Source organism: Trichomycterus rosablanca, chromosome 12 (genome assembly GCF_030014385.1).
Source record: "Trichomycterus rosablanca isolate fTriRos1 chromosome 12, fTriRos1.hap1, whole genome shotgun sequence".
Taxonomy (NCBI): domain Eukaryota; kingdom Metazoa; phylum Chordata; class Actinopteri; order Siluriformes; family Trichomycteridae; genus Trichomycterus; species Trichomycterus rosablanca.
The window spans coordinates 9,091,076-9,105,443 of NC_085999.1; the positions used below are offsets into that span (position 1 = coordinate 9,091,076).

At 40.5% G+C, this 14,368-nt stretch overlaps 1 protein-coding gene across 1 annotated transcript in view; it reads right to left on the minus strand.

Annotated features, from left to right (window-relative positions):
• LOC134324232 (electrogenic aspartate/glutamate antiporter SLC25A12, mitochondrial-like) overlaps positions 1 to 14,368 on the minus strand; it is a 40,128-nt gene that overhangs the window by 5,979 nt on the left and 19,781 nt on the right. The window contains exons 11-14 of the mRNA XM_063005948.1: positions 12,932 to 13,090; positions 7,771 to 7,823; positions 7,453 to 7,533; positions 342 to 482 (exon numbers count right to left, since the gene is read on the minus strand). Of these exons, the coding sequence (XP_062862018.1) occupies positions 342 to 482; positions 7,453 to 7,533; positions 7,771 to 7,823; positions 12,932 to 13,090 (434 nt within the window). The remainder of the gene's footprint in view (positions 1 to 341; positions 483 to 7,452; positions 7,534 to 7,770; positions 7,824 to 12,931; positions 13,091 to 14,368) is intronic.

Genomic DNA, 14,368 nt, shown 5'->3' on the forward strand with positions numbered 1-14,368 from the left:
AAATACAGTGAGGTCTCTTATTTACTTACAAGCCAGTGGGACATTTAACAAACTGTTAACATCATCATAGCGACCACTGGAAAGTAGTAGTAGAAGCCTGTCACTTTTTTTAATGCAACCATGTTTAGATCTATAAGAACGCACTGCTAGATTTACCCGTTATCTGTCCTGTGTGTGCATTTGTGTGTCCCAAACACTTGTGCAATCAGCTGCTGTGTCATTTAATGCCGTTATTTTAGCCGTACAGTGTAGTTGAAATGACTGGTAATAACTACATAATAAATAAATCAGCATTAACGTACAGTTATTAACTATATAATCAATGTTGGAATTGAGCTCACCTTGTAAAGGCCGAAAAATCCGAGATCTCGCATCACATTGAGAGCACTGACCCGCGGTCCTGTTGTTATCTCACCTGCCACCTGCAGACGGATCTTCACAATCTCCAAAGGGTTGGTGAAGATCACCTGAGACCCCCCGGCCTACAGAGGAAAAAAAAAGGATGTTGATTTACCTTTAACTTGTAAATTAAGCTGGATCAACCACACCACTGAAGCATACAGCCACAAATGAACTGTAAAGGCAGAACAAATAACACTTAATGACTTCCAACATGACATCATATAGACAGCATCTTACCAGCAGGGGGATGGAACCACTTCTAGCCATTTAATATACATTGTACAGTATATTTAGACACACGGTCATTTGTGTTTACACTTCTAAATATGAATAAAGAGTATTTCTAATTATATGATTTACAAATGAAAAATTTATTTAGACTCAAATTATTACAGGACCTTATTCCAAAGCAGCTATTTTGATTCTTTGAGACAATTCCATAATAAATAATAGTTTTTGCAGCACTGTGGTTTACACTCAATTTTCAATTACTTTTTTAAAGAAGACTAGCTTGATTTGACTAATGCCCCAGTGCCTTTTTGCTATGAAGCATCTGCATATCATAGTGTATTCACTGTGAGTATGTTGTTCTTGTGATGAAATGCACAATGGAATGCACAATTCCTCTTTTGTCCCTGGCTGTACTAAAAATAATGCTTACATCGGTTGGGAAGATGTCTTGCAACAAGCAGCAGTCAGGTGAAAGAGCTTTGTCACATTAAGTCAAAATAAATCTACACTGGTTTCGAAAATAGAGGTGAAGATGCCTGTATGACCCAGCGGATCTCTTTACTTGTATTCTATTGATAATAACTATAAAATGTTGACATTGCAAGTACAACATAGGGATATTAGTCACCTTGGAAAATTGAAGATAATTAACCATGAGTAAATGGGTCAAACTGATTCCACTATGCTACAAAATGGCTCTATTTTTTAACAACTGGCAACAACCGATTAGCAACAAAGTACTGATGTTATTAATTGATGTTAATGCTTGTAAAAATTTAGGGCACTTGACACTATTTGCATTAATGAGAAAGTCTTATTTCCCTACATTAGTGTCCAAAATGCACGTGATTGTTCATATAGTAAGGATTTGGAACTGACAATTAAACTTATACATTGAAGTGACTTAAACTGTTATTTGAAATGTAATGAGCCCTATGTGTTTGGGCGGGTAACTGAAGGAACAACACTGGTTATGTTTGTTTGTTTGTTTGTTTATTAGGATTTTAACATCATGTTTTACACTTTGGTTACATTCATGACAGGAACGGTAGTTACTCATTACACAAGATTTATCAGTTCACAAGCTTATATCAAACACAGTCATAGACAATTTAGTATCTCCAATTCACCTCACTTGCATGTCTTTGGACTGTGGGAGGAAACCGGAGCTCCCGGAGGAAACCCACGCAGGCACGGGGAGAACAGGCAAACTCCACACAGAAAGGACCCGGACCGCCACACCTGGGGATCGAACCCAGGACCTTCTTGCTGTGAGGCGACAGTGCTACCCACTGAGCCACCTTGCCGCCCGAATAACACTGGTTACCATACAGACAGTTTAAAATCAAAGATGGTAGATTTTATTGTACTTGGGGGTTCAAGTTCATTAATTTAGCTGTAATTAACCAACACATACAGCAGATTCCAGTGCAGTTTTACTTTGCCAAGTATAAAGCACAGCTTTTTAGAACACCCAAGACCACAAAACCAGCAAAAGCAACTCTGGTAGAATGAGTAACCAGAAAGAAAATATTGATACATAGTTCTAACCTCTGTATAACCACCCGCTTTCCATTTCTGGCACAATTTCCTAGGTTCCCTAAGGTCCGTTCACAGCCAGAGATCTTACAACACACACACTAAGTGGGAATGATATAGTTATGAACAAGTAGTGGTTTTTGTACATACTACACAGATTTAATATGATTTAATATTTTTAATATGACTACCCAAACACCACTGCTGGTCACTTGGCTTTCGAAATACAGTTGTCATTTGTCCCCATAACAGAATTGTGTGAATGCTAGGAGATGCAGCACTTTAAACATGAGTGATAACCAGTGTTGAATGGAAGTAAGTCATTACCAGAAAAATGGAGGATGCTAAAGTAGTAAAAGTGTGACTGTAATTGTAAGACACATGATTTTGTGTTGGGTGTCCACAATCTTTTGACCATATTGTGGACCTTTCATTAAATATATAGCAAGTCTGTGTCCTTAGAGCAGCACTTAAAAGCCTGAAAATGTAATCTGCCCCCCAACTGTGTATGAGATTCCTACTGCCTTGCATGGTTATATAACCAAATTATAAAGACATGCTGAGAGTCGCAACATTAAATCAGAGGTCTTTTTGGGTTATCATATATGGGGTCTGTTGAGGTTGACAGTCTGCCCTTCAATTTTGTCCCATCAGCATTCTCCTCCCAATAAGCATTTCTAAATTAGCTACATAAACCTGAAAACAAGGCTCTCTTTAACAGTGTGATGTCACTGTGTCAGGGTGTAGTCTTCATGTCGGCACAACTACACTGGTGTCCATTCACAACAGAAACTTGGGGGTCACATCAGAGCAGCGTTGGTGTGAGACGGAGCCTAGCAGACCTGACCCTAACAGCAGCCCTCTCGCCCCTCTCTGGCCTTTCCCCAAGGCTGCAGCTCCATCCCCTCATCCTCCTCACCCCCTTTCCCATCACTCTCCACGCGCGTGCTGCCCAGCCTCCCCTTCTCCTCCCTGGGGATGGGGTGCTCTGAGCCTCGGGCTTTACGCCCTCTGACTCTGCAGCATCTATCACCCCTGCAGAGCCTAATCAGGGCCAGGGGTGACACCCAGGGTCGGGGCTGATTCTGTAAACATCCGAACTTCTTCCTTAAAAAGCACAGAATTGGTCCGTCATGATCAACAGGGTAAAGACTTCCGCTTCTCTAACTAATTATTTCTAGAGATCAATTGCTTGTCTTTTTTTATCCCGAAACGAATAAATCAACATAAATATATACATTATATTTTTTATGGAAATGGGCTTTTCTGGGCTCAATGGTGCATTTTTGCTGTAGTCCAAGATGACCCTTTAACAGTTACAGAAAGATGACAGTGTTTCATACAGTTAAACTGAAGTTTTAAATTAGTTGACCATAAAATTCAAATGTTTATGTAAGTGCAGTTATGAATGGCTGTTACAATTAAAATGTCAACAGCTGTTTTTGGAGTGCAGTTGTGTGTACTGTTGTTAAGTAACGTTAATATCATGTAATCAAATCTAACGGTCTATTATGTTAGCCCACCACCACTAAGATCTGGGTTCAATCTCAGAGGTGATATCAGTTGGCTGGGCGTCAGAAATGACAGAAATGATTTGTTCCATCTGAAGAGGGTTTGATGGCACAAGCCCGGCAATGGATTGGCGCCCTGTACAAGGTATTCCTGCCTAGCGTCCAGAGATTCCTAATGAAACTGGGCCACCTGGCACCTGATTCGGATAAAGCAGTTGATAAAAATGACTAAAAACCAGAGCTGCCAGTTTGGTAGTCACTACCAGACCATCACAGGGCTTCGACCATCCTTCACCCTTTAGATATATGACTGTGTAGATGCCTGGCCGACAGCATAGCTAAGATTTAAACCCAGACCCTAGTAGTGGTGGGCTAGTGTAATAAACCACTGCGACTACCCACAGGCCATAAAGCTTTATTTTAATCATAAACAAGAACCTTGTTTCAGCTTTAGTTTTGAGAAGAGAGCAGAGTCTCAAAATGTTCACAAGATACACAGAATAGAGACAACTCAAACCAGAAGAGAAAAAGTCGACCTGTGTGTGGGCTTTTCTAATCTGTCATTAATATAGTTTAACCACAGTGGAGTTTTGGGGGCATTTTTCTCCTTTTCTCCCAATCTGATTGCAAAACCTCTGCTGCTTTACCCCTGAGCTGGCCAAGGAGAGCTGCAGATGAGCACTTGCCCCCTCTGACATGCGTGCATTTGCCAGCTGCTTCTTTTTACCTGCCAGTGGCAGATTTTTAAAGAGAGCCATAAAATGTATGGCGAGACGCTACGCCCCAGAATTGGTTGAGGCACCTCAACCAATTCTGACTACTGAATGAATCATGTAGAGTCTGAGGTCTATCAGATTACTTGTGCTTGTAATCCTAAAGCTCAAAGTAAAGCAAAATCTATTATATCAGATCATTTTTGTGCCGGATGCCCTTCCTGATTCAACCGTCCTATTTCTGACAATCATGTCAACAAGTGTGCCTCTCAATGGCTAGGCTGTTTCGGCCACCCCCCGAACATTAGCAGATCATGTCCATGCAGACGCCCGACCAGCCGATAGCACAGCTGAGATTTGAACCCTGGATTGCCATATCTCAGCAGTAGTGAGCTAGTGTACTTTTATATCTGATATATTGCATGTAAATGCACATAATGTCAATGGAACAAGAGCGAGGGCAGTTCAAAAGTGGTTAGCTATACTAACTAAACAGTTCATGTACAAATGTGTACCGTGGGACAACAATCAGCAACTGTGATAAGCATCATTACTGAAACTTACTCTACAGCTATGGGCCACATCATCCTAACAATGCTGTCCATTAGACCATTATAGTTTGGATCATTTTGACAGAAGCTGATTTGAATGATCTCTGTGAAGTTTACATTTTATCAGATCTTAAAATGTAAACACGGGAATGCTACCAAAGCTATTCTATTTTTGCAAGACATCATAAATGTGTGCTCGTCTGTGTACTGGCTGTCCCGTCCGTGCCCGAGGCTTAGGAACAGGTATGCCTGCTGCTGTCAAACTCAATAAGATCGAGCTCCACAGTTTTAGACCCAGTCCTCCGGGGCATCTTTCGCCAATTAGGCCCTGACAGAGGTTGCGACCTTCTAGACCTGACCTTCTTTGTCCAGCTCCAGCCCTTGCCTCTCTCCTCTATCCGGCCAGCCTGGTCTCTGTCAGCAGGAATCATTACACAGAGTACCTGCATCCTCTAGTTCGTACCTACCAGGCAATGTCCGCGTGTGCTAAATTAGAGCGCTGGGTAAAAATAGTACTCTCACAGTCCAGCATCATTTTTCAGATCGTGGTCAATTAGTAGGTTCAGGGTGCAGAGGAAGAGTGGTTAGAACCAGGTCAGAGGTTCCTGATGATGGTTCAATACAAAATCACTCACTCACTCGCTGAGAAGTGCATCGAGCAGGGAAAAAATCATTTACAGGATTATCATTTGTAAGCTTGTGACTGTAGTTTCACGTCTGTCAGAACGAGTTTTTAAAGCAAAGGGAACTCACAAGCCGCTGAAGTTTTCAATTAGCCGTCCTACATTTTCCTCCTCCTTTTGGCCTTGTTTAACGCTCCCAATTTACTCATTTACCAAAGTAAATATTCAGTAAAAAGCAAGAGGAAAATCAGGCATAATGCATGAGTTGAAGAAACAGCATGTTTGACGTCCACCACATCAGAATCAATTATGAGCTGAGCACTGAGAGGGGAGCAGCTGCCTCACTCAGACCTGCTTAACTTGAGGGACAAGAGCTCTTTCAGCTGAGTACTGGCACCACACACACAAAGCCAAGCACCAACGCCACACACTCATAAACCCAGTATTTATATTCTTCCCACCCAAAACTACACTCGCATGGAAATCTTTGTATACCGTGCAGGAAAAATTGTACCCAACCACTGTTGTTTTTGGTATTTTATATACTTCTAGATGCCACTGGTTGGAAAGATCAAACAGTGAGTAGAAATTATAAATGTAAAGCTGCATATAAAAGTTTGAATGTAAACAAAGCTACACAGCGATTGCAAGCACCTTAAACATTCTTGTACGATTGGTTTGATAATCGCCAAGAGGAAAGTTCATGAAGCTGCAAATCATCCCTAGATATGCTCCATCTGACTAATGCCAAGCAAGCTAACAGCAAAGCCAACAGTCACTCAAAATGTGTTGCAGGATGACCTTAAAACATCAGAAGCAACAGTTGCAAAATGACCAACAAACTAAAAAATGTTATCCATTGCATATTTCATTCCAACACCCCATGCAAAACTTCTCTGCTAAAAATGAAGCATGTGCAGTGAAAATCTGCACAACAGCCAATCAAAACTAGAAATAGAAATCTTTGGCAATAATACAGCTCATTATGTTTGGAGAGTATGGATTTAAACCAACCACAGTGAAGTGGAAGCATCATGATATGGGGCTACATCTCTGCAAACAATACTGGGATGTTACATATCATGGAAGAATATAGAGAAGAACTTTATGTCATCAGCCAAGAAACTAAATCTGGATATTTTAAGACAACACCACCAAACACAAAGCCAAAATGATTTGGTCCTTGGTCTGGCCTAGCCAATCGTCTGAATTCGTTCATTAATTAATTGCCTGTTTTGCCACTGCTTTATCCATGCAGTGGGTCTGATTTATTGGGCAAAAGGCAGGAAACACCCCAGACAGGTCGCCAATCCATCACAGGGCAGACAGACACACACTTGGTGCTAGTTTTAGTTGCTCTACTTGCCTGACTGCATGTCTATGGACTGGAGCACCCTGCGGAAACCCACAAGCAGATCCTTGAAAATTTTAAGACAATTTGGGGCAGCACAGTGGCTTGGTGGGTAGCACTGTGGCCTCACAGCAAGAAGGTCCTGGGTTCAATTTCCAGGTGGCTCAGTCTGTGTCCTTTCTGTGTGGAGTTTGCATGTTCTCCCTGTGTCTGCATGGGTTTCTTCCGGGAGCTCCGGTTTCCTCCCACAGTCCAAAAACAAGTGAGGATTGGAGATACAAAATTGTCCATGATTGTTTGACATTAAAGACTTAAACTGATGAATGTTGTGTAACAATAATTACCTGTCCTGTCATGAATGTAACCAAGTGTGTAAAACATGACGTTAAAATCGGAATAAAATAAAATAAATAAGACAATGTGAAGCAGAATTGATGACAAAAACAAACTGGTTAAATACTTGCTTTCCCCTCACTATGTCTGTTCTATTGATACATAGTATAAACAGTGTGTAATCGCACCCATACTCACACAGCCTCCTGCCAGCACCTCTGCAGCCAGTGGAATGGTACCATCTATATCAGTGAATTTATCTCGCACAAAGTCATTAACCTGCAGGCAGGCAGAGATCTTACAGTCAGTGCACTGTGATATAGCTCAGAGAACAAGTCAGTCTTTCTGCTGTTGCTCTGGCACACAAATCTACACACAATCCCTACAGAGAGAACATATTCAGTATGAGGTTTGCTTTAATGAAGTCTATAAAATGAGCCAGAAGTTTGCTTATAAGTGTGTGTAGCTAAAGAATGGGCTGACGAGTGATGAGATGTGAATGCTTTAATGACTTGCAGTGAGTTTGATAGCCTTCTCGGGAGCCACTCCGATTAGCTGTGGTAGAAGACCTGCAGGGAAGCACACACACATGCACACTTAGTTAAAATTTGTATTTAAACCCAACTGATAGAAATCCATTTTATTATTTATTTATATAATCAGAATCAAACTAGCACTGTGAGCAGCCATGTCATCGTGACCACACGTACTATGTCTAGTTTTGTTCACTACATGCTTATTGTGGGTATTTATTAATGATACATTATTACATTGAACCCTTTACTTTAGGTTTGACCAATACATGCTGTACAGTATACAGAGAGTTGACTAATGTATATAGTTTGAATGAAATGATAATTTGAACTATTATTTACCATAATGGCAATGAAAAAACTACTCCAGCATTTTCAACCTGATTGAAATTTGTGTGTAATTATAAATAATTATAATTGCAATATTTAAAGTAACTAAAGAGTGGATGTTGAAGTAAAAAAAACAATGTATACAAAACCAGAACTTACAAATTTTCTTTTTCATTTCCATTGACCACTTATGCTGGTCAGGGTTGTGGAAGTTCCGGTTTAACCAGCAAACACTGGGACAAAGACAGGAATGCCAAGGCGTTCAATCGCAGGGTTTTAACTATCAGACATAGCTCCTCAGATGTAGCCAATCATGTCTGTGCAGATTTCCAGCAGACTGATAGCACGGCTGAGATTCGAACCAGGATCCAAGTGGTGGTAGGCTACAGGTTAGAGTAACAGACCTGGACATGTTTGTGATATGTGGACATGTTTGAATGTCATATAAAATTATAAAAGAGCGGTCTAAGCAATGTCGTCTCTCTTTAACTTTGTCCTTAACTGTTTTAAGCTACATTTTAAGTTTCACTGATTAAAATGACTTATTCAAAGTGTATTATTTATACTCATTATAGTACATACATACAATGAATTCTTATGCAAAATTATCTTATGCCTTTTAATGGTTACAATTAAAAGATTTATTTCACTGTAGACACTTTCAACAGCTTTTTACCAGATACATTTTAGAAATATTTAATTATTCAGAAACATTAGTTACTCATTACTCATCAGTTCACAGGGTTATATCAAACACAGTCATGGACAATTTAGTGTCTCCAATTCACCTCACTTGCGTGTTTTTGGACTGTGGTAGGAAACCGGAGCACCCGGAGGAAACCCACGCGGACACGGGGAGAACATGCAAACTCCACACAGAAAGGACCCGGACCGCCCCACCTGGGGATTGAACCCAGGACCTTCTTGCTGTGAGGCAACAGTGCTACCCACTTAGCCACCGTGCCGCCCTATTTATTACATGTAGCATCTTGCATTTCTTTTTTATTCATAGAACAGAACAACAGCCTTCAGGCATCCATCATATGTTTTAATGGTACAGAAAACATGTTTAATGATGCTGTATTGTTGACTGTTGCAGTTGTTTATTAACCACAGATGCAGTGATAGAGATTAGGTTAAAAGGCTTAAGTATCCATTCAACAAGTGTCCATTTAAATATAACAAACTCGAGAAAACACTTTAAAGCATCTGAAACGTTGGCTGATGGTGGTGTGTAAAAGGAAAAACACAAAAGCGAGCAGGACTGGGAGAGCTGGTTCTCAGTCAGCTGCTCTGATAAAGCGCTAAAGGGCTGCTGAGTTTGTGTGCCAGTGGGTATGTGTGTGTGTGTGTGTGTAACCCTCCATCAACCAGTATGATACGTTGTGAGGGCACCGCTGAGTGAGTGGATGTGGCAGGCTGCCAGGCTACAGAACTGCCAGTCTATCCGTCTCTACAGCACACAACAATAGAGAAGGAAAAAGAGAGAGAGAAAGGAGGAGAAAGGGAGGGATGGAAAAAAGCACACAATAACAGTGTGAACAGATCAGGAGCATTTCCAGCTGAGATGAGGAGCTGGAAAAACAGATCAAGATAAATAAAGGTTGCAATGCCAAAAGCAGCAGCAGATGGCAGTCTTGGACTCCCTTGCTGTCTCTGAGGCTTTTTTTCCTTGTTTGAGGTGTGGACACATAACATCTACATTGGATTAGTCGACTGTGGGAAGCTGCTGCATTAGTTCTGGCAAATCTCTTGTTGTCTGACGTCTGCAGACACACAGGCCTCAGGGGTTTAATTCCATTACAAACTAGTCACTACAGTACAGACCCCGGCCTATTCCACAACCCTGTGGCACACATCTTCTGCTTTTAAATTCAACACATTCAGCCACATCAAGTAAACAACCCGAGTCCCATTTTTATTTTGTCAACAGAAATGAATTCTAAAATCAGTGGTTTTCAGTGGTTATGAACAACCATGTTTATTGTCACTAGATATAACAGACACATATATAAATATACACTATATGACCAAATGTATTTGGACACCTGAGCATGAGTTTGTTGGACAACCCAATTTAAAATAAAATGGTATTAAACAAGAGTCACTTCTGTGATCCTTTTATCTATATCAACAGCCATTCTTCAGAAAAGGCTTTCTTCAAGTATGTCTGTGGGAATGTGTGCCTATTCAGTCAAAAGAGCATTTGAATGGCTGGGCACTGATGTTGGTCAAGAAAGCCCCAATTAATGTTCCAGTTCATTTCAAAGTTGTTTAATGGGGCTGAGTTTTTTTAAACCAAGCTTTTCTTGTTTTCATGTCTTTATAGACCTTGCTTTGTACACAGGGTCACAGTCATGCTGGGACAGGAAAGAGCATTCCCTAAACTGTTGCTGTCAAGTTGAAAGCATATAATTTCCTTTATATAACTGATTTAATATACCTGTTTAATATACCCATGAATTCAATAATTAGAAGTGGTGTGTATACTTTTGTCTATATAGTGTATTATGTACTGTGGTTGTAGGGATGGACAATACGTATGCCAATATTATATGTACTTACACACCACTTTATTCATTGGCCATTTTTTGAGCTACACATACCTAGTGATGCCCTAACCCTAACCCTTTTTTTTTATTAAGCACACATACCTTGTTAGCACTGCAGGTGTACAGTTAGAGACTAGAACCTTTTTCGTAATGCACAGTACGTGTGGCCACCTCTTGCTGTTTATTTATTTCTTGCTGTGGACAGTTTCTGATTACAGGATGCTGTTGGTTTTAGATTTCTGGTTGAAGCTCTGTTGTTTAGGGTGAAATCACAGTAAAACACTACTAAGCCTGGTTCATTCATACCAGTACAAAACATATCACCATGTCATTACCATGTTTGTTTTAAGTTAGTGCTGAGACTCGTTCACTATTTAAATATTATCTAGTCAGTGATGGTGGCGGTTTCTTTTAAAATGGCCAATTAATATACAGTGGTTTTGGTAAGTATTTAGACCCCCTTGATTTTATTTAACTTTATTGAGTTGTGGATTTGATATTGAATAGATGTAACTAATTGGTCATTAATGTTGATTAAGTGTAGACCAATGGGAAAAAATTGCAACAAACAGTGCAAAAACAAAAAGTCTAGGTGTTAGGTAACTCACAAAGTTGCTGATGAGTATAAATATAAACTCTGTAATAGCTTTTAAAGTCTTGTAAACAAAGAGAAGAATCCAGGGCTGATGTCTAAAGCTAAAAGATATGTCAATATATAGTACAGGTAAGTTTTATAAACAGAATGATATATGTGGTTGCCAGGTTTTTCCTAAGTAACCCTTAGTGCATGAGGCAAAGCACTGTCAAAACATCACAGGACCACCAACATGGTTGACTGCTGGTGTAAAGTTCTTATTATTAAAGGTGGGATTTATTGTACCTCTTTTGTTTTCATTTTGATTGTTCTGTTTATAAAGCATTACTCCAAAAATAGGGTATATGCAGGTGTTTTTTTTCCAAATGAGAACAGCCCTTGCTGTGGTTCGGTAAAGTCCGTTTCAGGACAATATATTTCAACAACCGTATTCCCCAGCTCTTACATAATTTCCTTAGATCATGCCACAATTTTTTTATTTTTTTATTTAGATGGCTGATTGATGGAAATGTATAAGATGAGTGTGATTTAAAATCCACAGGGTTTGCTGAAACAAAAACTGGCCATGTACTGTTGGCTAAGCAGGCGTTCCATTTTATTTTCGTCTAACTGGTTGATTCAGTAACCAATAACTCCCTACTATGTATATATAACACATACACCGACCAGGGTAAGTGCACGTGAGCCTCTGAACTGGACCATGGGGCAATGAAAGAAGGTGGCCTGGTCTGATGAATAACATTTTCTTTTACATCACATGGATGGCCGGGTGTGTGTGTGACGCTTACCTGGGGATCACATGGCACCAGGAAGCACTATGGGAAGAAGGCAAGCCGGCGGAGATTGCTTTGGGCAATGTTTTGCTGGGAAACCTTGGGTCCTGCCATCCATGTGGATGTTACTTTGACGCAAACCACCTACCTAAGCATTGGTGCATACCATGTACACCCTTTCATGGAAACGGTATTGCCTGATAGCTGTGGCTTCTTTTAGCAGGATAATGCGCCCTGCCACAGAGTTTGAGGTGTTGACTTGGCCTCAAATTCCCCAAATCTCAATCCAATCGAGCATCTGTGGGATGTGCTGGACAAACAAGTCCAATCCATGGAGGCCCCAACTTACAGGTGTTAAAGGATCTGCTGCTAACATCTTGGTGCCAGATACCACAGCATACCTTCAGTGGTCTAGTGGAGTCCATGCCTCAACGGGTCAGGGCTGTTTTGGCAGCAAAAGGGGGACCAACACAATATTAGGAAAGTGGTCATAATGTTATGCCTCATTGGTGTATACAATACAACCCTAAGTGATCCTGGTGGAAGTTTTATCTCATGAGAACAGCAAAGCAGTAAATCACTTCCACATTATTTATGTCCCATATTTGTTTAATGTTGTAGCAACCACTAAAGAAAAGAACTAAAGCTGTGTGCTTTGGTATTAGCTTGTGTAGTGCCACACATCAGTTACACAGTCCACAGTGAAGTATAATCCACTGGAAACAGAGCTGAACAGGCCATTTTCCTTGAACAAATCTAAATCAGCTACCTCTACATGCTTGTGTTTATTAGGTAACAGTCTAAACCAGGTGACCTTCATTAAACGATGCCATTAGGTCTTTTTAGAAGCTGTTCTTGTCATCTTAACTGCCATGGTTCGGTTTAAATTCTTACCTCTGTAGAAGCCAAAGACTCCCTCATATCGCAGCACCTTCTTGGCACAGTCAAAGCTGTTCTTATACATAAGCTCTCCGACAAAAGAGCCGGTGGATCTCTGGTTCTGCATTCGTGTCTTTACCAGGTCTATGGGGTACACAGCCGTTGCACCCGTCGCTACAAGAAAGCACATAATATGTCAAAGAGATGGACTTTGGACTGTTCTTACAGACACACTTAGTAATAAAGTATGGATACATTTTCTGCATTTCAAAGTGATAGTAAAGATATAACGTATATAGAATAGTGGGACTGTTCCTCTTTCTTCATTCATCTTTCTGCAATGACCTTTCAATACCTCATTTTTTACCCGTTAGGGTGTTTTCCCTATGATACCCTGAATAGACTGTACATGTTGAAAACAGTCATTAGGATCAGACTGAGCTCTTACTCTGTGCTGTCTGCCTACGGGACGGCTGATTCCCACACAAACTTTGTGTATGTGTGTTTACTCAAGCTTGTGGGCATAAGAAAGGGAATGTGGGAGAAAGATCTGTGTGTCTGCACATGTCAGCATGTAAATCTGGGCTCGAGTCTGGTCAGGAAGTGTGTCTGTGTGCATGTGTGTATGTGAGAATTAGGATGGTACTATAATGTGCATTGTGCAAGGCTGTGTGTGTTTGTGTGTGTGTGTGTGTGTGTTTGTGTGTGTGTGTGTGTGTGTGTGTATGTGTGTGTGTGTGTGCAGCAGCAGGTTGCCATCAGTGCTGCTCTTAGCCTTACAAGCTTGTCAGATCTTGTCTAGACTTCAAAGCATGTGTAATGATTGCACCTCTCAAACATGCAGAGTGGGTACGAGACAGGAAGACGATGAGAAAGTCAGTGAGCGATGCCAAAAAAGACAAGGAAAAGTGCCAAACCCTAAGTTAGATAGTATGATCGAAGTTTAGACCCTACTCTAATAATAATAATATCTAACCTTTTCCTACAGCTGTGTTCATCTGTTCAACTGCATGTTCGTTTTTTTTTTTTTTTTCTTTTCCAAAATATGTGGAAGGGGGTTCTCTATATTGCCAGTCAATGTGGATAAATAAGTAAAAATGTGAGAGCATTATGCCCTGTGATAAACTGGCACCCTGTCTACTGTGTATTACTGTCTCATGGCCAACGTTTCTGGGTGGGCTCCGGACCCAGCACAGCTCTGATCAGGATGAAGCGGTTATTAAAATTGAATGAATGTGGTGACTGCAGTAGCAAAACAGTACAAAGAAATTCTGTACTGTACCTGTGTTATTTATGCACACTTAGACCCACACGCCTACACTAGTAATGATGCAACAAAGCTTTTGACTATAGAATTATTAGTTTGTTGTGAGTTTTAGCACATGAAAATAATAAATCCTTTAATGTATTCATTACATATATTGTTTTGAAACTTTATTTTTGTGTAGTACC